At 55.6% G+C, this 24,242-nt stretch overlaps 1 protein-coding gene across 24 annotated transcripts in view; it reads left to right on the plus strand.

Annotated features, from left to right (window-relative positions):
- Positions 1–24,242, plus strand: part of NRXN2 (neurexin 2) — a 109,085-nt gene that overhangs the window by 35,323 nt on the left and 49,520 nt on the right. For 12 of the 24 annotated variants that reach the window (XM_057553558.1, XM_057553559.1, XM_057553565.1 and 9 more), the window contains 5 exons: positions 6,395–6,439; positions 13,949–14,110; positions 14,798–15,242; positions 18,685–19,071; positions 19,237–19,440. In XM_057553558.1, coding sequence (XP_057409541.1) covers positions 6,395–6,439; positions 13,949–14,110; positions 14,798–15,242; positions 18,685–19,071; positions 19,237–19,440 — 1,243 coding nt within the window. The remainder of the gene's footprint in view (positions 1–6,394; positions 6,440–13,948; positions 14,111–14,797; positions 15,243–18,684; positions 19,072–19,236; positions 19,441–24,242) is intronic. The other 12 variants (XM_057553560.1, XM_057553553.1, XM_057553540.1 and 9 more) reach the window with 2 other exon arrangements.

Below are 24,242 nucleotides of genomic sequence, written 5' to 3' on the forward strand. Positions count from 1 at the left end.
TCACCACCGTCTGAGCAAACCTGAGTGTGTGTGCTGTTTGTCATACTTTTAGGTGCCACCCACATTTACTGCAGGGCTGGGCGGAGTTGCCTTCTTGCTGACGTTCCCTCCCCAGGACCAGCGCTGTCACCTGGTACTGCCTTTGGCAACACGCTGCAACCCCAGAGTCCCTATCCACGTGTCCTTTGGCCAATATATTGTCCATCTATACTGGGTACTGAGGGAAAAAAGACATGGGCCCCGCCCTCCTGGCCCTTCGGCTCTTGAGGAGACAGGATGAGGCGGCTAAAAGTGGACAGAGCAAAGGCACACAAGGGCCGGCTGAGCGGCAGGGATCTTAAACGTTCTGGGAACTCGAGAGGCCTGGAGAGGAGCGAGAGGTCTGTGACCAGGGAAGGCGGGGACGCCATACGGAGGGAGTGAGGCCTGGCCTCAGCAGTACTGAGTGTGGACAGGGACCCATCGTAGCCTCTTCCCGGGGCTCACAGAGTCCCGGGTCTGAGCTGGTAACTGGTGACCACATCCCCCTGGCCTGCTGTGCCGGATGGGTCAGAGCAGAGTCAGCATGCTGACCTGAACATAAGCCTTCGGGGCCAAAGAGGGTGTCTGCTTTAAGACTTTGATTGAGAGGTCTCCTTAGAAAGGGTTTCTGGAGAGATTTATTTGACTCCAGTCCACATCCGTAAATATGAGCTGCAGCCCTTTTTTGGTCATTGTGACCATCAGGTGGATGGAAGGGCAGCCCTAAGGCTCTGCTCTGGATTCATTGCCCTTGCTCAGGGCCTAGCCTGTGGCCAAGTCCATCCTCACTAGGCCTTTTGAGTGCCTGTCTTTCAGGGCTTCTAATAATTTATTGGGTCCTGTTGTCCCTAGAGCAGTGGTTCTCAACCGAGGGCGGAGTGCCCCCCAGGAGACACTTGGCAATGTCTGGAAGCATTTTGGGTGTCACAACTCAGGGAGGGTGCTACTGGCATGTAGTGGGTAGAGGCCAAGATGCTGCTAAACATACCACAATGCACAGGGCAGCCCCACAGCAAAGAATTATCTGGCCCCAAATGTCAGTAGTGTGAAGAAGGGGAGAAACCCTGTGCAGACACATTTATACAGGGGCCACGTGGTGTCCTGGGATTGGAAAGATCCTTTTATGATCTTAGGAGTGACGTTGGGTTGGGAGTGGCCAGGAGCAAAGACGGGGATGGGGGCGGTGAGGTAAGAAATGACATTTGCTTCTGCCTTTAGGGTAGATGGCTGGGATCTGAGGACACTGGGATCCACGCTGTTTTCCCCAAGTGATTAGAACAGCCGGGGAGGCTGCCTCCTGGGGAGAGCCTGCCCCAGGACAAGCACTGAGGGGTCTCCCTTCCTCTTGGTCCTGCAGCTTTGGGAAAGTGGAAGGAGGCAGAATTTCACCCCCCTCCCCTGAACCAGATAGTGATCCCCAGAATCGTCCAGAGACTCCTAGAACATTGCAGTCAGCACCGGAGGACACCTGACTGAGACCACACCCCGCTCTCGCCCTCCTCTCCCTCCGAGCCCAGCCTTGAGGACCCTGTGCCCGGTGGTGTCTCTTGGGGGATCTTTGCAGGAATAATTCCCTCTGAGGATTCCCTGAGGCCTATTTTTAATCCTGGGCCCACCCTCCTCCCACACGCAGTATGCCTCCCCCCACCACGTAAGCCGAGTGCCAACCCATTTCATCACTAGCCAGCACGAACTCTGGAAGACAAGCTGGCTCCCAAAATATCATGTGGAGCTTCCACCCGCCCAGCTCCCATGAGGCCGTTCCTCAGTGGGGAGATTTTCGGGAGCACCTCTGGGCCCCAAGGAGAGACATCCCCCAAGGATGGGGCCTGGCAGGCACTTGGGACTCCCTCCCCCACCTTCCGGCCCGGGCTGCCCTGTCTCTCCGGCCTGTCACACGCCCCATCTTAGGGCCTAACTGTGCTGCTCTACACACCCTGTCTATACTGGCTTCCCGAGCTGCCCACCTCGTTCCCACAGACCTCCCGCCAACACCACCGTTCACCCTCCCTTCTGCCGGGTGAAACCCTAGAGCTGGGGTTTGAGTCGGACAGACTGGGTTCAAATCCCAGCTCTGCCACTAGTTGGAGTGACTCGAGGCAAGTAATGTAACCTCTCTGTGCAAAGTGAGAGGGGCCTTTGAGGAGTAGCTGAGGTGACGGCCTGTGCCGGGCACCGTGTGAGCCGTGGAGGGCTTGTTGCCGTCATTATTGTTAGTTGTGGGGTTTTTTTTTTTTTTTCCAATCCTTCAGGCCCAGCTGAACCGCCACCTTTTTTGTAAGGCCTTCCTTGATCCTCCGGGCCCCCTGGCCAGTCTCCCTCTTTGCTGTGCTCTGGCCCTATCATCACACTCCGTCTGCATGGTCAATAATTTGTGTTCACCTCTTTTCTCTATTTCTACATGGTAAGCTCCTTGAGAGCTTAATACCAGCAACTACTGAGTGTTTTTATTTGTTTTTCTAGTGGTTTTGCTGGTTCCTTTGGGCTCTTTCTTGAAGCCAGTTGGTGAGGTTTTGGACATGAGGATCCAGCAGATCTATTTCATAGGTGCCCAGAAATATCTTTTGTCCTATGGGAAAAACTCCACCTCACTTTACTCTCCCGCCCCCTCAGAGTCTCCTCAGGACCTGTCCCTTTCTTACAGCATTAATCAGATTGCACCCTCACATCTCTCCTCCTCCGGAACCCCCAAGTTCAAGGGTCTCTTTTCTCTTTTGTATCTCACCTAACTTTTCGAACAATCCTGTGAAGTGGGAGATACTCCTATTTCACCAGCGAGGTTGAAGAGCTGGCCCAATGCTGTCCCGCAGGAAGTGGGAGGATGGGAGTCTGACTCCATCTTTCTGCCTCCCGGGAGGGCCTGGCTGCCGGCCTTGGTGCGCACTGCTAAGGTGCCTGTCGTTCGTCTTGTGGTACCGCCATTCTTGGGTGTTCCCAAATCTTGAACCATCTAAATGTTCTGCTTGTCTCTTGGAAAAATGGGCCCCTCTTTTTTTAAAATTATTATTTATTTATTTATGGCTGTGTTGGATCTTCGTTTCTGTGCAAGGGTTTTCTCTAGTTGCGGCAAGTGGGGGCCACTCTTCATCGCGGTGCGTGGGCCTCTCACTATCGCGGCCTCTCGTTGCGGAGCACAGGCTCCAGACGCGCAGGCTCAGCAATTGTGGCTCATGGGCCTAGTTGCTTCGTGGCATGTGGGATCTTCCCAGACCAGGGCTCGAACCCGTGTCCCCTGCACTGGCAGGCAGATTCTCAACCACTGCGCCACCAGGGAAGCCCAATGGGCCCCTCTTATCTCTGAGTCCTCTTTTCTTTGTCCTGAGCGTCTCTTGCTCAAGCTCCACAGAGATTGCCTTCACTCAGACTTTTGTGATTTGTGCATATAATCCCCTTCTTGGCTTTCTTGAAGGGCTGGAGCTATGCCGATAGATCAAGGTGAAGATGGGGTAAAGTTTTGTCAAAGGCCCTTGGCCATGGTAAGTTATACTTGCTACAATGACTGACTTCTTCCCTCTGTGACTTGATGCCCTCCTCCCTCATCATGCACCGTCATCCTTGTGCTCCTGGCCTCCAGGAGCCCTCTAGCTGTTTCTGTGGGTGGGGCAAAGCTTTCCTTGCTCATTTGTTAGTCTGAAGCCTCAGCCCTCCCGATCCCGGCATTCGGGAAGGCGTGGGCTGCTGTGTTACAGGTGCCAGGATGGGTTCCAGTGGAGGCTCCACTCTAGTATTTGGCCACAATTGCCCCCTCAGGCATGATCACCATGGACCGGGTTCTGGATCTGAAATACCTAGGTCTAGAGGGGCCCCGTCTCGCCCACCACAACCTCGCTATTTATCAGAGGAAGCCCGGATCTCTTGACACATCAGTGGAAGGCCCTCTCAATCTTGTTTCTTTCTTTCTTATTTTTTAATCTGGCTGTGCTGCACGGCTTGCAGGATCTTAGTTCCCTGACCAAGGATTGAACCCGTGCCTTTGGCAGTGAAAGCGTGGAGTCCTAACCACTGGACCACCAGGGAATTCCCTCAATCTTGTTTCTTAATTCGCTCTTGTACTTGTTAAAAATTGAAGTTGTCCATGAAAGTCGAAAATTATTTTTTCCTTATTCTAGTCTCCACAACCAGTTCTAATTAAAAAAGAGTAGTAGCTGGACTTTTACGTCCAATGCCTTTTTCCCCCTATCTTGTTTGACTAGTGCAGTGATACCAGAGCACTTGCACCTTTTTTGGTGCTGTCAGTTTAGCTGCCCTGAAGCTAATGGTTCCTTGTCCTGAGTAGTTGGTCTCTTCATTTCCCAACGGTCCTACTGGCTGATAGGACCAGTCCTTGTACCACGTGTTATCCCCTGTTCCAATCTTTGCACCTGCAGTTAGACACTTGTCTTCCTGCTATGTAAACTGTTTCTGCATCACTAATAATTAATATTGGTTATTTAGCACTTCTTCTAGCTGCTTAGTATTGAATTCTGTTATTTTTAATGATACAAGGCCCTTATTAATTGTCTTACTGAATTAGTCCTGTGCCCACTGGTTATAATAACTCTCTAACTAATGGATCTGTCTCTAGAAGACCTCTCTTTCTCACAATCACACTCTCGGGTGCACAGTTTAGTATTTGATGGACATCAAGCAGTAGTGTCCCAACATCTCTGATACACTAAGTGAAGCTGCCTCAGCCCCTTTGCCATCTCCTCCTCAAAGGGTAATTTTGAAGGTGGTTCTTTGACCATGAGGAGAGGAAATGAACATAAAGCCACATGGGGGGTGGGGCCTCTAGAGTCTGGGGTAGAAGAAGCTGGCTTATAGTTTACAGAGGAGTAAGGGATTTTAGAGAGAGGTGGGCCTCTCTGTTCCTTTTTATGGTGTGGTCTGTGGGGGGGGAGTGAATTTTTGCTGCTGGCTGTGGGGAGCGGAGGCGCAGGGGTCTGGGGGTGTGTGTGGAAGGAGGCTGGGCTGCTAGGAAAGCCTGACCAATTCCAGGGACTTACAGGAGTGGTGGTGGTGAGGGGGTACTTCATTCTGGGAGGAACAGCTGCCCAGAGGAGCATAAGAGAATAGGCGTGGGATGATTGAAGAACTGGGGGAAATCTGGGCTCTGAAAGGTCAGTTTACGAAGGAAGGCGGAGGCAGTTCTCGGTGAGAGTGGGGAGGGGAGGGAAGAGGTTTTGGGATGATTAGCTCTGATGTGAGCGTGAGCTTTCTGCCAGCCCATGGAGGGCAAGTTTACTTTTCCCTGTTCTGGTGGTGACTTGCTCTCTCTTCCTTTCTCAAGGAACAGAAACGGGAAGAAAAAACCCCAACCCTACCCCCCCCCCCACCCGCCAAAAACAGAGCTGCCCCTCCCCCCACCATGACTCCCTGGATCTATTTGCTATCCTCCATCCCCAGGAAAAGCAGACACCCATATCCCCTCCTATGCTCCCTGGGAACCCCTTCTCTTTGCCTCCAAATGAAATTGCCTCTCATTTGAGCCAGTCCTGGGATTCTCTGGGGGCCTTGGCCACTCTTCTCCCAGTCTGACAGCCAGCTGGCCCATCACCAACCAGTTAACCCATTAACTCGACATGGTCACTGGTCAGCCAGTTGGCCAGTACCAACTTGCTCTTTAGCCAGTTCTCTGGAAAGCCATCTGGTTGACCAGTTAGCCAACAAACCCATCCGTCCATTCCCTGAGTCAATAGCCCATCCCTTTCTCACACCCCTGTTCCCCTCCCTCCCTTCCCCTCAACTCCCTAACATTTCAGCCCATAGGACTTACTAATACTGCATAATTGGGTCTGCTTCTTAACCGCCTGCCTTCCCTCTCTCACCTTCTGTTGGAAAACCCCGTTGCCAACTCTGTGTGTGTGACTAACACGCTTATAACCTGGGGGACCAAGGGATGGGCAGGGACAGGTGGGGCAAGGTATGAGTGAAAACCGAACTAACCTTTCTGTCTCATCTGCGGAATGTCGCCATCTTTAAGTCTTTGCTTTCCTGGTCCAGTTCTTTTGTTGTTTTCTTCTCTACTAACCAAGGTCTTTAACTGTTCCCCTTCTCTGCAGCCGGCTCTTCCCGGAGGGGATGGTGGAGGGGAGAGGAATCCAGAGGAGGGGTTGGGGGGGGATTGGGAGAAGGGATTTAATTTTTGTGTGTGTTTTATTTCTCCCTCCCATTATAATTTAATTTTCTTTAAACAAAATACTTCAGCTGAACTTAAGGTGGGAGGGTCTGAACAGACAACCAAACATATATGGATATATATTTTTCCTCCTTCCTTGAGTTTCACAGTTGGTCATTTTCTTTTTCTTTTCTTTTCGTTCTGTTATTTCGTTGTTGTCTTTGTTGTTTTCTTTGACCCCACCCCCCACCCCCTTCCCCCATATCTCCGGTGAAGCACGCAGGCATTGGACACGCTATGGTAAACAAACTGCATTATCTGGTAGATATCACTCTAATTGTCTTACCGTTTGGTTTGCCGTGGGTTTTTTTAACTGTTCGATTCTCCCTCTTTCGTTTCCTTTCCCCGTTTGGTTTTGGTTGTTTTGCTCTTCCAGTTGTTTTCTGCGTCCTGGACAATCTTTAGATTTTGCTTCTCTCTTTTAGTTTTCCTCTTTCCCTTTTCTTTCTTTCTCTTTTTTTTTGGTTCAAACTCAAATCCAAAAGACAAACGGAAATAGAGGAATTTGGTCTGTCCCTGCCCTAACCCCCCACTTCTGAATTCAGATTCCTGGTCAGAGAGACCTGGGGCAGGCCCCATGTTCATCGGCTCTGGTTAGACCAGCCCCGATGCCAGGCTGCTTATTTTATTGCTTTATTTTGTTCCTTTTCTCCCCTGCCCTGCCCCTTGTTTCTTTTCTTTGATTTAGTTTCTTTCTTGGTCTCCTGAAAATCCATGGAAAACACCATCCCATGACATGCTACGCTCTGCTCACTGTCAGCTCCCGGACAGGCCCCTTGAGTTGGGGGAGGGGGCTGGGGGTGAGGCCTCCAGTGGCAGCCAGCTCGGCAGGCTGCAGCGAGGGAGGTGGCCTTGGGGGATGCAGGGCCATCTGGGGCCGGTCCAGAGCTCCTTCAAATCACCATTCATACCAGTTTAGGAGCTGCCCCATGCTGGCTGCCAGGGAAGAAGCGGCATCCCCTCCCTCACTTCTCAGTCTTGAGGGGTCCTGGTTCCGTCTCCCCCGACACCCTGCATGGCATGAATGGTCTTTTCCCCCCTCCAGGGACAGCGTCCCGTTCCCCCACCACTCTGCTGCTCTGACTAACACTGTGTCTCACACTGTCTTCCTTCCTTCCCTTCCATCTCCTGTCCCCTGTCTGCCCCCCAGCCTGTCCCGCATGGCCTCTGACCGGGGTTGGTTCCCTTCCCTGTTGAGGGGGTGAGAGGAGGAGACCAAGCTGGGGTGAAGTCGGGGTACTTGTCGCCAAGCTCCTCTGTTTGGGTTGGGCTCAGTCCCGGTGAGTGTTGGTGTGGGTGTCTGTGTAGACGCAGCTGGTGTGTGTTGGTGTGTGGGTGCGACTGTGTGTAAATGTTGGTGTGATATTTAGGGGGTGTTAGTGGGAGACTGTACTGTGTGTTTGTGATTCTCTGCTGGTGATTCTACAAGTGTAAACGCCGGTGTGAGCTGGGGGCTGCGTGACTGTGTGCTTCTGAGCTGCTGAGGGCTCTTAGGAGGTGGGCTGTGGAGACAGGGAGGGCAGGAACAGGGAAGAAGCTGAGGCTGGCCCTTTGCTCCTCGCCTCACCTTGGAGCGTATGCCTGCAGGCCCTGCTGTGCGCCATCCCCCGGGATTCCCTCCTGCCTGCCCTGTCCTGGCTCTGCGGCAGCAGGCGGTTAGTCATCGCCTATTAATAATGCAGAGTGACTGAACACCAGGCTGGGGACCCTGCAGATGGACGTGTCTGCTCCCACGGGGCCCACGCTGCTTGGGGCAGCTGCCTGGCCTTCCCAGCCTCCCAGGTGTGCGTAGCTGCCTGGCTGGGGAGGAGGGAAGCATGAGAGCCGAGGCTCCCTGTCTGAGTGGCTCCCCCACCTCCCCAGGAGGATGTACCTCTGAGGCCACATCTGGCCTGGCCTGATACTCTTGCAGGTCTGTGTTTCCCTGCACCCACAGACCTGTGGTGGTCCCATCCTTTGCCCTGTCCTGAGCTAGTGCCCGTGGCCACGGGCAGCCTAGCCCTCCCCGGTCCAAGACCTCATTTGGCCACTCTGTCGTCCCAGTGTTTAGGTGGAGCCATGTGGTGGTCCCAGCACGGCCCCTCCACAGGCCTTGTTCTCCAGCTGCTGCTGCTAGGAGTTCGGTGCTGCCACGCCTCAGGCCAGGCCACTGAGTACCTGTTAGGAGCTGGGCATTTGGAACTCTTTCTTTACAGAGCTTCACTAGACAGCCGAACTGTGACTTTGGGGACAGAAGGGAGGCAAGATAAAGCCAACCCCTGGGGATACCGTCTGAGAATCAGGGCCCTACAGACCTCCCCTTCCTTCTAGTCTCAATTCAGTTAAAAACTGTGTGAACTGGGGCTAAAGCTGTTTCCTCAGCTACCAAACAAGCTGCTGATATACCTGCATTGCCTATGTCATGGTGTCAGTGTGAAGATCAAGAAGGGGAATGGAAGTGAAAGCGTCTGTACTCTGTAAAGGGAATTATAATTTTATTAAGCTTTATGAGATGTTAACTGATTATCTCCGTGTTTCCAGGGCAGGGATGTTTTGTGAAGAAGCAATTCCCTTCTCATAGCAAACCCTGGAGAATACAGCATATCTGGCCCCATTGGAGATCCTATTACCGTCCTTTCTTGGGAATCAGTCCCAAAATAACTACATGAAACCCCAGAATGCCCCAGGAATCAGGCCTGGGGAGGATGGAATGACTTGGTTAAGTTGGTCAAGAAGCAAACAGCCCTGTCTGGTTTCAGCCCTTGCCAGGAAAGTCCCTGTGAATTTCTAAGTCTCCAGAGTCCACGTTTTCTAGCGTGAGCGTCACTGCTTGACGACCAGAGCTGGTGCCCGTGGGTGGCCTGAGTCGCCTCGTAAAGCCTCAGATACCTGTCCCAGGGATCAGCTCTTTCAGCCAAGAATGGAGTCAGACAACCGGGCACCCAAAGAGACAGGGTTCAACCTGCTCTGATTCCCGGGCATTCCTCAGCCGGGCTCTGGTTGGTTTTGTATTTATTTTTACTAACTTCTTTATAAGGACTCTTTTTGTTATTTGAGTATTCCTCCTTGGGGGAGAGGGTGGATCCGGATCAAAAAGGCCAACCAGTGGAGAGGTTTATGTCAGGTGTGGTCAGGCTGAAAGAAGTGTTCTCTGCTCGTGACACTGGAGGCTTTGCTTCTTCTAAATAGCTCTCACCTTTTGAATATCATTTAAACTCGACGAATGCCTAGATTGCAGGCAGCAGGCAGAGATTATTCCCAGTTAACAGATGGGGAAACTGAGGCCCAAGAAGGCCTGGGGTCACATAGCAAGTAGTGGAAGTGTTCAGTGCTTTCACTTTATTGATCTCATTTGATCCTCATAGTAAGCCTCGGAGAAGCAGGAGTGATGGAAGTTGTTAAACCCCTTTTACAGACGAGAGTCAGAGATGTAAAATGAGATTGTTCTGGAAGGTGGTAAAGGCCATAGGAGAACTCAGGATTTGTGACCTGAAGTTTCTGTTCCCAAACTTTATTAAATCCAGTCGTCAGGATTCACCGTGGGGCTATCACTGCTGGTTAGGTCATCTTCCTGGTGTGTCTTTCCAACCTGTTTCTCTCTCAGCTTCTCCCCACCCCAAGCAGATGGCTAAAGTCAAACATGGAACAGGGCTGCACACGCTCCCTCAGCCGTCCTCCCGTCCTCATGCCCTACTCCCACGTCCGCAGTCCTAAGGGCAGGCCAGGACCTTCTTCCTAAACTAGTTGTCCTTACCCGTTTTTGGCTCAGGAGCTTTTTGAGAATTTGGTGGCAGCAGTGGACTCTCACAGGAAAAAGAAGCCCATTGAAGCAGTTTGCATACAATGCCAAGGGGTGTCATGACTCCCCAAAGCCCATCTAGCCTGCCTACAGGTTAACAACACCTGCCCTCAGTCTTATTCTCCCCCAAATAATCCCCCTCCCAGGAAGGTCAGCGACCCTGTGATCATAGCAGGGAGCTGGGAAAGGCTCTGGATGATGTCAGAGGGGTATTTTCCTCTTCCGCAGCCTCTCCTCCGGGGGTGCGGTGGGCATGGAATGCCCGAGTGGAGATATTTGTGGCCAAGACCTGGTTTCACATCCTAGCAGCCTGCCTAAGGGGGGAGATGAGCAGAGCAGAGCAGAGCAGAAGAGAGGTGGGGCCAGTAGGGAGGGTTGAGAGCCCACCCAGGTCATAGGCTGCCCCTTGCAGCCACCTCCAGCCACCCTCCCCGTCCCTGGGGAACAGCAGAGGTTGGGCGCTGGGCTCCTGAGTCTTCTGTGCTCCTTCCCCTCATCCCTGGCTGGGCGTGGCTCTTCCAGGGCAGAGCTGTGGCTCATTCCTCTTGTCCTACTCAGCCCCACTCAGGGCCCAGTCTGTCTGTGTTGCGTGGATTGGTGTGGGTTGGGTGCAGAGTATCTGCTGTGTCTTGGGGTGCTAGCCGTGGTCCTGATGACAAAAAGGATTCTGCTTGGAAATTAGCCTGTCAGGACTCCCTCCCACTGCCTTCAGTAAGACGTGATGTGTGAGCAGGTGTGTCTGGGCTCAGTGATCCGTGATCAGTGGTGACTGGGTGGTGGGAATGAGTGTCTGGGTCACCCTCTGGGGAGGGAGGTCTGAGTCTAATGTCCCATCCCTTTCTTTCGCAACCTGTACATGTCTCTGTTCTAGTGGTGGCTCCTCTCCCTTCCTCCGTTGAAAGGAAGCTTCTCCTTCCTGCACCCCTACAGCTCTTTCGCCTCCATCTCGGTTCTTCCCAATGCCCCCCGGTCCCGCACGCCTTCCCACCTGTGGCTGCCTTTCTCTCGCCTGTCCTGCTGGGCCAGGCCCCCACCCTGGCCCTCTAACCTGCATGCGTCCTAGCTGTGATGGCTGTTCTGTGTCGCATGCCCCCCCTCTGCCCTCTTCCCCTGCTGGCCCCACCCCTTCCAGAAGCTGCGCGGGGGGATTGGGGGGCAGGGGCATCATGAACCCCTGGGGTGGAGGGGGGGACCGGGGGAATTATTCCCCTGTTTCCTGCTTTTACTAACGAACCTGCCATTTTTGTGTCTGGACTTTGATTTGTCTGAGGGAACAGTCGGGTTTTACTAATCTCAGTCATCTCCCTCCTTGCCTTCCCCAGAGACCTTCCTCCATTCCCCCGACCCTTGGCTTCCTTTCTACCCGGTGCCCGTCTCCCCCTTTCTCTCTCTTCTTCCCCCACCCCCAGGCTGACCACCCCCTTCCTCTGTGCACCCCGTGTTACCCTGCCTCCTGCTACCCTCTCCCCACCCCCTGGGCCAGGGTGGCTCTAAAATAGGGACAGATACGAAAGGGATTAAGGCAGCCCTTTCCCAATAGGGGGCACCACGTGGTGGTGATTTGCGTAAAGCCATGGCGGGCAAGGTCAGATTTGTGCCCAGTCTGGAGGGGAGTTGAGGAGGGGCCCCCCCCAAGTCAGGTCCTTCTAACTCTGAGGGCGAAGGCAGGTGAGCTGGCTGAATCGACTGGCGGAAGAGGGCCCATAGGGTGAGGAAGATGCCAGTAGCTGGCGCCCTGGCTTCTGGGGCTGGGGAAGGAAGACAGCTGACCGGCTCAGGCTGCTGGTAGGCTGACGTATATGTAGAGCAAGGAAGAGCCTCTTCCGGGGGAGCTTTGGGGCCGGGAGGGCCCTCCCCATGCACAGGAGCAGGGTCGTCCCATCAGAGCAGTCTCGGAGGACTGAGATTCTGTCCACAAAAGGCCCCCGAGGCTCCGGGTTCATAGATGGGACACAGGCAAGTGAGAGCCAAGTGTGGCCCTGGGTCACAAGGTGACTTGACATTCATTTTAATGACGGAGACGTGTCCCCTGGGCTGTGCTGGGATTAGTAGGGTTACAGGGACACATCAGGCCAGGGGCCCGGCCTTCAGGAGCTGACTCTCTAGTTGGGGTGGCCAGACACAGGCTCAGGAACTAATAGTGGCCCAATTCCTGGTCTCTCAGTGCAGCCCCGGGAGTGGAGGTGGAGGGCAGGATGGAGGCCCCTTCCCCCTGCCTCCCTGTCTTACCCCCATCTCTGTGTCCCAGCCCCCTTCTGCCCTTTCTCCAGCCCCCTTCTGCCTGTTCTAATCTCGTCTGCATGTTTTTGTGACTAATACTTTGACCCTTCCCTTTTCCACCCAGATCTCCACTTCCTAGCCTCGGGTGGGGTGGAGGAAAGAAGAAATAAACAATAATGACCAGCCCTCCCCTCGAAACAAGACTCAAAAGCTTCAAAGTGCCCGCTTCCACAAAGACACCCCCTTACTTCTGTCCTTGAACCTAGTCCCCCCAGCACAAGATTTGATGGTTCCCAGGAGGGGGCCCCTTCGGCCCCACCCCTCTCACTGTGAGGCTCCAGCCCAGCACGAGGGGGACTCGAGGGGCCTGTGAGGGACGTTCCCCTTGGCCCCGTTCTGCCCATGTCCCTTAGGTGTTCCTAACACGCACTCTGCAGCCCTGCAACAGTGGAACCCTGGCAACCAGTCACTGGAAGATGGCTGGTGGCATGTGGGTATGGACTGATGTGGGGAGAACATCACGGGCTGTGATTGGAAGGCCCCAATCTCCAGACTTCGCCCAAAAAGGGGGTGCTGAGGCATGTTTGGAGTGTGGGAGTGGGGTGAGCTGTGGCCTGCAGAAGCACAGTGTTGGGTTCACCACGAGCCAGCTTCCTGATCACCCCTGCAGGAGCCTGACCGTCCTAATCCACAGCCTTCAGAGAGTGGGGGCTTCTGGTCCCCTGGCCTCGGCTCTTCCCCACAACCTGGCTGGGTGTGGGGTGCTCCTACGGCTAGGCTTTTCAGGGGTTCGGTGGACATTTGCCTGGGGAGCAGGGAATCATGGAGTTCGCTGTACTTGTCACTGCCCCCCAAGGTCACTTCAGCCTTCTCCAGGCCACTGCTGAGCCCCTTTCACCTCCTCAGAGCACCAGGTATGCCCCCATCCCTACCATCTTGCTTTCTTACCTAACTTTTCAGCCCAGGGTCAAGGTGACATGAGGTTAGCCTGTCCCCCTCTGTTCCTTACCCTGGCCCCGATGATGGTGGTGGTGAATGAATCAGGCAGACTGATGAATAGGCCAGTGGCTGCCCTCTCCTTGGGGGACAAGGGAGTGACTCAGAGAGTAAAGAGACAGACTCAGCAAGGGGGCTAGGACCAGTTAGGGGGGTGCTGGTGGGAATCAGCCCTCAAAGGCACTGTGTCCCCCAGGAAGTTCCAAGTCTCCCCAGGAATATCGGGGCTCCTGTTCCTCATGCCCTTGCGGTTGTCCACCTCCCTCCTGGCTAAGATTGAAAGGACTCCTGCACGCCCTGCAGGGAAAGCTGCAGGGCAGTCCAAGCCACCAGGACCCCAGGAGAACGGGTGTTCTCTGCCTTGTTTATGAAAGATGCTCTGAGATCACATGGGGGTCCAGAGACCCCTTCAAGAGGAGGGAATCGGGGGCGCCATTTGCATCCTGCCCTAATGGGGCCCTTCCTGAAGCTCCCACTCCGTCCGGATCCACTTCTTTGTGCTACTCACAGTGAGCACTTCAAGTGCCCTTCAGGCCTCTGCCTGCCGAGCTGGGCCTTAGCCCACCCTGAAACCATCAAATCTTGTGCTGCCTCCTTCCCCCACTTCCCTCCCCCCACCCCCACTGTTCCTCCTCCAAGACAAGCAGACATAAAAATGGGGGGGTCCCCCTCCCCTGCTGCCCCCCGGCCCCTCCCTTGCCCAGCCCGAGGCTCTTCCCAGGGAGTTGATGCCGGTTGTCTCCTTGTCTCTCCCCCTCCCTCCCTGGGCTGGGCAGGTGACCATCTCAGTGGACGGGATCCTGACCACCACAGGCTACACGCAGGAGGATTACACCATGCTGGGCTCTGACGACTTCTTCTACATTGGGGGCAGCCCCAACACGGCAGACCTGCCGGGCTCGCCCGTCAGCAACAACTTCATGGGCTGCCTCAAGGATGTGAGTAGGGCCAGGAGGGGGCCGGGGGCAGCCCGGGAACCCTGTCTGCAGTGTGATTCGGTCTGACCGGCCAGCTGCCAGGGGCCTCTTCCTTCCGGTCAGTGGTGGGAGATCTCCTCTCTTCAAAACCTAAGGCCCATTGACTCCGGCTTCTCCTCTCTTGTTTCCTTGAGCCCCAAAGGCCCCCATCCTCTCAGAGGACCCTCGAGGCAGCTGTGTACAGAGGCGAGAGTGGTGGACGTGAACACTAAAGACCTGTGTTTAAGGCCCACTCACTAGCTCCATGACCTCGGCCAGGTCCCTTGACCTGTCTGACTCTTAGTTTCCTTGTCTGTAAAACGAGTGGTCAGTACCTACTTCTCAAGGCGGCTGTGAGGAGCAGATGAGAGTGTAAATGTCAACCAGACGTCAGTGGCGACTGTCCTGCAGTTATTATGAACTGCAATTCAGCAGCCCCGAGGGCCGCCGTGCTCGTGCTGGGCAGGGAGACAGGACAGAGAAATAAGTAGGGCAAGGGAGGTGCTGTTCACAACCTCTGCTCGTGCAGTTCTAGAACAACGGTCTGGGGTGTGGAGTGGGGCCCCGGGGCTGGGTGGCAGGGGCCCGTGCCGCCAGGCAGGAGTGGCCAGGCCCTAAACTGCTTCCTCTTCTTCATCCTGGACCGCCCACCCCCGCCCCTCCCTGCAGGTGGTCTATAAGAATAATGACTTCAAGCTGGAGCTATCCCGCCTGGCAAAGGAAGGAGACCCCAAGATGAAGCTGCAGGGGGACCTGTCATTCCGCTGTGAGGATGTGGCTGCCCTGGACCCTGTGACCTTCGAGAGCCCCGAGGCCTTTGTGGCGCTGCCCCGCTGGAGCGCCAAGCGCACCGGCTCGATCTCGCTAGACTTCCGCACCACTGAGCCCAACGGGCTGCTGCTCTTCAGCCAGGGCCGGCGGGCCGGGGCCGGGGCCGGGGCCGGCAGCCACAGCGCTGCCCAGCGGGCTGACTACTTTGCCATGGAGCTGTTGGACGGCTACCTCTACCTTCTGCTGGACATGGGGTCTGGGGGCATCAAGCTGCGGGCGTCCAGCCGCAAGGTCAACGACGGCGAGTGGTGCCACGTGGACTTCCAGAGGGACGGGCGCAAAGGTCAGAGGCCTCTGGACCTTCCCCTTTCCCCTGACCGCCCCTCTCCACCCACCCGGGCTGTTCTCCTCCCACCCTCCCCTGGCCCTCCCGGCCCCTCTGTTGTCCCTGTTGCGTGGTGCCTTGGTGGAAAGAACGGAGTCAGTCGGACCCGGGCACACACCTCACGCTCCCACTTCCTGCATGTGTGACTCTAGGCTGTCACTCAACCCCCTGCAGCCTCAGTTTCCTTCTTTATAAAAGGATCGTTAAACTGGGGTCCTCAGGAGGGAAAATCAAGAGAACACCTGGAAAAGCATTAGTGCAGTGCCCAACACAGTGGTTATCCCGTTCTCTCTCGCTCTTTTTAAAACATTTATTTATTTATTTTTGGCTGCGTCGGGTCTTAGTTGCTGTGTGCATGCTTCTCTCTAGTTGTGGCGCGCAGGCTCCAAGGTGCATGGGCTCTGTAGTTGTGGTGCGTGGGCTTAGTTGCCCTGCGGCATGTGGGATCTCAGTTCCCTGAGCGGGGATCGAACTCGCGTCCCCTGCACTGGAAGGCAGATTCTTAACCACTGGACCACCAGGGAAGTCCCTATCTTGTTCTCTTAAAAAGACTTCCCAACCTTGCCTTCCTTCTATCTAGATTCATTCAACCTTCTTTATAAACTCACTCAAATATTCAGCAAGCACCTACTGTGCGCCAGGTGCTGTCCAGGGTGCTGGGATGGGGCAGTAGTTAGCTGGAGTCTTGGCTGTCCCGGAGCTCGTGCTCCAGTGGGGAGACACAGACAGTAAACACCACGCTCCGCCTGGTGAGGTTCTTACACAATAAAGCAGCGGGGCGGAGGGCACTGGGGCCGGGCAGGTGCTGTTCTTGAATCTTCTGCTGCTTCTTGCCACCCCTCCTCCACTCTTCCTTTTCAGTCTTCCTTTCCCATCCTCTTCCTGTTTTCTGCCTAATTCTCTTCTTTACTCTTCTCCATCTTGTTGGACATAAGAGAAAGAATTGATATAAATGAGAACTGACACATTATCCAATTTAAGCTCTTACCAACGTCAACTAAATTTTCATGCTCCCCCAGCTGTCGCTGCACGGGGCCTTCATGTCTGGGTGGAGTGAGCGTCCCCACACACACAGGGAGGAAGGGGCTGCCATGGCTCCTGGAGGTGTTGGCCTCTCATGGGCTTGCTTGTTTCTTCCTCTCCCTTCCTCAGGGAAATGTTGCCTTCCCCAGGCTTTGCGGTAAATGGCTTCATCCCCTGGTTTTGTGTCATGATGGTACCCGGGAGTCTTCACAGAGCACTCGTTGCCTCCCAGGGTTTCCACACAGGGGATCTGTAACTCTCTAGGTTGGAAATCTGCTCAGGCCTTGCATAGAACCCCAGGGCCTTCCGCTCTTCTCTGTCTTCAGGAAGTGGTCTCCTTAGCCTCGCTCGATCTCCAGAGCCCACACACCAGGCCTGGCTAGTCCTTGGGTCACTTCGACCATTTCTAATGGCCCACATTTGTTCGTGTACACCAGCACAGACTTGGGACAGTCACTCCATCAAAGCCTTCTTTGACCTTCCCCATGTTTCTAAATTTTATTGTGGTAATTTATACATAACGTAAAATTTACCATTTTAATCATGTTTAAGTGCACAGTTCAGTGGCATTAAGGGCGTTCACATTGTTGTGTAACTATCCCCACCCTCCATCTCCAGAATGTTTTCATCTTCCCAAACTGAAGTTCTGTCCGCATAAACACTAACTCCCGTCCCCCAGCCCCTGTTTACCACCATCCCACTTTCTGTCTATGAATTGCCTATTCTAGGGACCTCCTATACATGGAATCACACAATATTTGTCCTTTTGTGTGTGGCTTATGTCACTTAGCATAATGTCCCCAGGGTTCATCCACGTTGTAGCATGTGACGGCATTTCCTTCCTTTTTCACAGCTGAATAACGTTCCATTGTATGGATAGACCACCTTTTGTTTATCCACCCATCTGTCGTGGGACACTTGGTTTGTTCCCTTTCCATGTTTTAGAGTGACCTTGAAACAAGACCTGTATTCACTTTAATTTCCTTTTGCTGACTCTCCATTATACACCCTTTCCCCACCATAGCCTTCCTCCCCCTTCCTTCTTTCATGTTCTGTTCATCTGTGGAGAGTCCAGTTGGGTGGTGTCCGTGTCCAGGAGGCCCCACAGGGGGTGGGTGGAAGCACCTGGGGAACCTGCTACAAATAGAAGTGTGGGTGATTGGGGGCCATGTTTGGGGGGCCGGGAGGGGGAGTGGGGATCTGACACCTTGTCGGGGAGGACAAGCCAGGGACCATGGTGTTAAAATGGGGCACAGGGGAAGGGCCTCTCTGGTGCAGGGAAGGGCTTGCACAGAGGAGCATGTGCTCCAGATGAGGCACCAAGTGTGCAGAGGAGGCCCTGGTCCTGTTCCTGCAGCTCCACGCTTGGTGCCCACGCTCTGTCTCTTACCACTCCCCACCCCCGATCTCTGCCCGATCAGGCCTAGCGTGGATCAAACCATCCTTACCTCTCTTTATTAGCCCCTCTGAGATAGGCGGACTTTTTATTTTTATCTTTTAAAGAATTCTTCCAAACTTGAGAAAGGAGAGCGGAAGGAGAATGTATGGAATAAAAATTACAAACGGAATAAAGCTTCTAATGTATAGGTTTTGGTTTCTTGAGATCTCAGGAAAGGCTTTGAAGCACGCACCTGATCCCAAATCTTTTTTCTAAGATAACCAGCCTCTCCTTCCAAAGAACTCTTACAACTCAGAAGCTCCATGCTTGATTTCCCTTTCCTGGCTGCCATCCTGTCTCACAGGCTCCAGGAGCTGATCGCCTGCCTACCTCTCCAGGTCCGGGGGTGGCAGATGCAGGTTCTGGGGTCCTGCCACCTGGGTGGTACTTTAGCTCTGGTCCTTACTTGCTGCGGCACTTTGGGCAGCTTCCCCAGTCTCTCTAAGCCTCATCTGCCATTTCAAAGTGGGATCGTAAAGGACCAATTTCATAGGGTTACCGTGAGACTTAAGAGATATGATATACGTGAAGTGCTAAGTGCCTGGCATATAGTCATTAAAGCTCAATAAATGTTAGTGGGGGAAACCCTTTGGATTCAAGCCTTTCAGCTTCCTTGGGGGTCTCTGCCTCTGACTCCTGGTCTAAGGGGCTGGCTGGGGGAAGGACATGTGAAGGATCCAGCCCTTTGGGGGTGTGTCCACCTCCTGTACATCCTCTGAGGACTTGCTCAGGTGGGAAGGAGGAGTCCGGACAGAGGCCCACTGCACACTGCAGCTGGGCTGGGGCTGGCTCACACTGGTTCCTGAACTTGGCACCTTTGTCAAGCAGCGTCTGCAGCCTGGGGCTGCCTGCGGTGCGAGGGCAGGACATCCTTTTCTGGCCTGTGGGGTCTCTCGGTCCTGCCTTCCCCACTGAAGCCCACTCTCTCTCCATCTGCAGGCTCCATCTCGGTCAACAGCCGCAGCACGCCATTCTTGGCCACCGGGGAGAGCGAGATTCTGGACCTGGAGAGCGAGCTGTACCTGGGCGGCCTACCTGAAGGCGGGCGGGTGAACCTGCCCCTGCCCCCGGAGGTGTGGACGGCGGCGCTCCGGGCTGGCTACGTGGGCTGCGTGCGGGACCTCTTCATAGACGGGCGTAGCCGAGACCTCCGGGGCCTGGCTGAGGCGCAGGGGGCTGTGGGCGTCGCCCCCTTCTGCTCCCGGGAGACGCTGAAGCAGTGTACCTCCGCTCCCTGCCGCAATGGCGGCGTCTGTCGAGAGGGCTGGAACCGCTTCGTCTGTGACTGCGTCGGGACCGGCTTTCTGGGGCGGGTCTGTGAGAGAGGTGAGGCTGGTCGTCATCCCGGTGCCCCCTGCCCGTCCCTGTGCCCCTCGTAGACCAGCCCTGGGCCTGCCACCCCTGCAATGATTCTCTCGGTCTTCTCTCTCCCTCTACTGGCCTCTGCCTGTCCCCCACCCCACCTTCTCCCTCCCCCCACTCCTGGGGCAGAGGCCACGGTCCTGAGCTACGATGGCTCCATGTACATGAAGATCATGCTGCCCAACGCCATGCACACGGAGGCGGAGGACGTGTCTCTGCGCTTCATGTCCCAGCGGGCCTACGGGCTCATGATGGCCACCACCTCCAGGGAGTCAGCTGACACCCTGCGCCTGGAGCTGGACGGGGGCCAGATGAAGCTCACCGTCAACCTCGGTAACCGCCCCGCCCGTGCCCCTGGCCCCTTCCCCGACCCTGCCTCTCACCCACCCCCCCTCTGTCTGGAGAAGCTGGTGGTGGTGCCAGTGAGAGATTGGCGGTGGGGAGGTGCCAGCCCTGGTCAGAGCCCCTGAGAATGTCGTCCCAGCGAGGACGCACGGTGTAGGGCGATGCCTCGCGCTCGGCAGCACTGAGGGGAGGGGGACCCCGAATGTGTCTGGGGTGTGACAGCCACCCTCCCGGGGCGCTCCTGGGTCTCGGAGCCACGTGTCCCATGCGCGCACATGTAAGGACATAGCTCATTCCTGGCTGTCGGCTCATCCGCTTGCTCATACGTTGGTTCATTCATTCGTGAAGCGCTCGCAGACGCCTACTGGTGCTCAGCCCAAGCTCAGTGCAGTGGCAGATCCGGAGACAGGAGGACCCAGCCCTCACACAGCCGCCCTCGTCTGCTCTGCGTTTAGAGAGCCGTGTGTGTGTGTGTGTGTGTGTGTGTGTGTGTGGTGCACAAGGGGACATGCCATCTTCCCCTTGTCTGCTTTCACATGTGAGTCCCCATAGCTGCCTCTGTTTTGTAGATTGTGAAATCCATCTACTGGCCTGTCCAACATCACAAAGCTATAGTGATGGTCGGGGAAGACCCCGGACTCAAACGCAGGTCATTTGCCCCGAGGTTCGAGGTTCGAGGTTCGGTGCTTTCCTCATTGCCTCTAACAGAGCTGGGGGGTGGAGGGGCATCAGGGGCCCTTGCCACCTGAAGGCTCGATGCCTCTGCCCCTGCCCAGAAGAGGCACGGCTCCGCTTCACCTGGCAGTCCCTGGGGCATCCATGTGGCGGGACCGTGAGACCTGTTGGACTCTCCGTGGGCTTCAGCTCTTGTGGGCAGGGTCAAAAGGAAAACAGCAGGGCGACTCATTCAGCTGATATTTATGGGACACCTTCTTAGTGCCAGTGTGTTCTGAACCTGGGGCTACAGTAGTGACTAAGGTGAGGTCCCACCATCATGGAGCTTTCAGTCAGAGGAACCCTGGAAGCTAGAGGTCCTAAGCTGCCCAGGCTGGGGTCACATCTGTCCCTTTCAGGCTAGCCTTTGAGCGTATAGAGGTGTAGCACCCAAGGACCTGTCATGTGGGAAGTTCAGGCCCCTGGGGTTGCTTGTTGTGTCCTGGGCCTGGAGGAGAATTTGGGCTCTTCTGAGCAGGTTAGAATTCTCAGCTGGAGAGAACACGGAGCTTTGAGCTTTAAATATTTATCTGGAGTCTATCCTAACATTGGTCTCCAGGGCATTTGGGGGACAGACTGTGGCCTTTTGGGGACCCATTACCTTGCTAATAAATTTATACTGTGTCCTTTCCCCTTTTGGCCACCTGGCCTTTGTACTCCTAGGACAAAAATTTGCTGAGTGAGGCGGGGGCTGGAGGTGGGGAGGTGTGCAGGCGGCCAGGGCGCCAGAGGTGGGGAACTTTAGGGTTCCCTGAAGCTCAGCTTCTAACCGCAATCACAGCCTACAGAGTGGGTGGGTGGTGGGTGGCAGTGGGAAGTGGGATGGGAGACACCCTTTGGCCAGTGCTCCACGGGTCTGTACAGCGGCCCCTGGCACCCCTGAAACGGTCACAGGAGGAAGGCGCCAGCCCAGGACCCCGTGCGTGGCCCTGCGGTTCTCAGACTGCCCAGGTTTGTGTACCCAGGGTGAGGTACCCCTTCACCCTGGCACGTGTGTGTTCTCGGTGTGGTAAGCACGTGGCTCTGTACTTGGTGGGGACACTGCAGGGGAAATCTGGGGCCTTCTATTTGCAGGGAAAGCAGATGCTTCTTCCTCATTTGGACTGTCTTAGTTTCCCTGTGAAGAAGCGTGGGTTCCTTCAGGTTCGACAGGAGGCAGCAGCCTTGGCCAGGACAGTGCCCTCTGGGGGGCCCTCGGGACCTTTCACCCTCAGGATCTACCCTCTCCTTCCCATGGATTTGCTTTTCTGTCTGTGTCACATAAGTATTTAGAAGTTAAGGAACAAGGTGGCCAGCAGGACAGTCCTCCCACATCTCTCGCTGCCTGCTGTGCCCACCTCCATCCACAGAGATGCCATCTCTAACGGCTCATGACAAGCCGTGACCAAATGCTTGTTGCAGACACATCTGTCCACAGACACCAAGTGATGTGTGTGCAGGGAGGCGTGTGACCTCTGTGTGAACCACACAAACACACAGGTGGTCCACACCCAGCCACCAGCCTCAGGCTATGACGGGAAGAGCACTGGGCCTGGGGCCAGAAGATCTGGGTTCTAGCCCTGGTCTCCTAGACTGCTGGGTAAGTCATTTCCCCTCTCTGAGCCTCTGTTTTTTTGTCTGTAAAGTGGGGATAAGGAGCCCCACTCTGCCTCCTTTCTGTGGTGGTTTTGAGGCTCAAATGGAATAGTGGGAGTGAAGACGTTATATAGATGCAAGACACACACATAAAGACTGACCCAGCTGACTGGAAGGGAAATCGTACTGGGACAGGGACCTAAGCTTAGAGCCAGGCCCGGGACTTGCTTCCACATTGCATGACCCAAGCTGGCCCCACCTCAGGAGCCCCATTCTATCCCCATCCTGCTTGCTACCCAGGGCCTGCTCCACCGAGGCCCCAGTCCTGGTCCGGACTTGCTGCTGGAGGATGGAGAGGAGCCCGGTGGGCTTGGTCTTTGGCCTAGTGGTCCCATCTTGTAGTGAGGGAAGCCAGGCTCCCACAGGCAGCTGCACAGCATGTCAGGGGCTCACTGGAATGACGCAGACTTGGTCCTGAAGAGAGCGGAGCTGCCCCTGGCCATGTGGCGGGAGGAGGCGCTCAGTGCCAGCCTCAGGCGCCTGGGTGTTTGCTGGGCTGGAGAGGGCCGAGAAGGCCTGAGGCTGCTGCCTCCATCCAGGCAGAGATGCCAGAGAAGCCGATTGTGCCTCCTGCCCCGGCCCCGGCCTCCACCACGTCCGCTGACGCTGAGCCAGTTCCCGGAGCTCTGCTGTCTACGGGCCCTGAGCAGGGTGGTTGGTCTCTGTCCCTAGAGGACCGTAGAGTCCCTGGATTCTTCACCCTGTTCCTGGGTGACCTGGGTTCCTGGGTTCCTTCTACCTTGGGCGTGGCCTCTGGGGCCAGTGCCCAGCCTGGCCTGCCCCTCGTCACCCCCCTGGAGTTGCCTTTCTCCAGGTGTGCCCGTCGGCAATCCCAGTTCCTAGTGAGGATGACATGAACGGCGCATTGTATCTGAAGTATCTCCAAGCTGGAGGGGCACTCAGAAGGCACCTCCTTCAGCCCGCCCCGCGGGTGTATCCTCTGTGCCTTCCCCCACTAACGGGAGGCTCTCCACCTCTGTTCAGACGCCTTCCGTGTCAGGAGCGCCCCACCTCTGAGATGGCCACCTCAGTGATTCTAATCACTGGGTTGCTCTTCCCTGGTGGAAGCTTCCCTTTTTGAAATTCCTACTTGTGGACCTAGTTCTGCCCTCTCGAGCTGTACAGAGCAAGCCTGACTCTCATTTGTGTTGTAAGCCGGGCTAAATGCACATTACATTCCAAAGCCCTTTAATCTCTGGGACCATGGGACGGTGCCTTGTTCCCATGGGGGGCTGTTCAGTAGGTCTTGAGCTCCTTCTGAGGCTGGGCTGCTGGGGAGATGGCTGTGAACGAGGGCTGCGCCGGAGCGCACGCTGCCACTCTGCGGTGTCACCTCCAAGACTCCAGCCAGCGGGGTCCTGAGGCTCCTTGCATTGGAGCCTTCGTTCTCTCTCCCACACCTCCAGTCCTCGGGGCCTGGGTGGGGGGCAGGTGGGTTGCAGAAAGAGAAGCCTGGCTTCTTTCCCTGAGCTCCTTTCCATGCAGATGACTTTTTCTCACCAGTCTTATCACACATTCATACCATCACCCCGGTCTCCATGTCCTGCCAGGACCTTGGTGGGTCTCTGCAGACCAATCGCTTCTGTCCATTTGCTGAACTTGAGGCGTAGGTTTCTAGTCAACAGGTTAGCAGTTAAAGCTCCCTGAGCTGCACTCTGGGCGGGTGTGGGCACCAGAGGGCAGTTTCTCCCACTTACTCGCAGTTCCTGGCTTTCCCCTGGGATGGTGCTGGCTGCTTCCTGGGGGCCCATCTTCAAGGGGAGTTTGCTGCCCTCAAGCCCCACTGGAGTAGGGGCTCCTGCGGGTGGGGTCACTGCAAGGGGGTGGGCCTGGAGCCGACACCTCTTCTCTGGACAGATGGACCCCCCCCCCTTCCTGGTGCTCCCCTGCTGGGGAGGGGAAGAGCTGTGCTCCTCTCTAGGCCTCTTCTCCAACAGGGGATCGGCCTGCCTTTCCAGCCCCCTTTTTTCTTTTTTGGACCCTTCATTGGTGAAGACTCTGCTGGCCCTGAGAGAGCCCCCGTGACCTGACTCCAGGCCTGGCACCCCTGCCCTCACCTCGACATCCTCCCCTTCCCCCTCTGTCCAGCTCCTCCTTCCCTCTGCTCGCCCTTTCTTCCTCTTTTCTCTCTGCATCCTCTCCACTTCCTTCCTCTCCCTATGACTTCTGACTTGCCCCTGTATCTGCCCCTTGACCTCCCTCTGCCCCTCCCTTGGTGCCAGGCTGTGGCTCAAGGTCCCGGCTGCTCCCCCCACTCTTCTGCTGCGGTTGACAACGCGTGTGGGGCTCAGCTGTACTGCCCGAGGGGCCCATGCCCCCAGAGCCACAGGGGAATCTTTCACCTCCGCTGCAGGAACCTTCAGGGCCCAGGGGATGCCAGGTGCCCCCACCTCTCTTTGCCTCCTGGGCTTTGTGGGCAGAGCCTGTTCCGGGAGGAGCCA

This window comes from Balaenoptera acutorostrata, chromosome 9 (assembly GCF_949987535.1).
Source record: "Balaenoptera acutorostrata chromosome 9, mBalAcu1.1, whole genome shotgun sequence".
NCBI lineage: Eukaryota > Metazoa > Chordata > Mammalia > Artiodactyla > Balaenopteridae > Balaenoptera > Balaenoptera acutorostrata.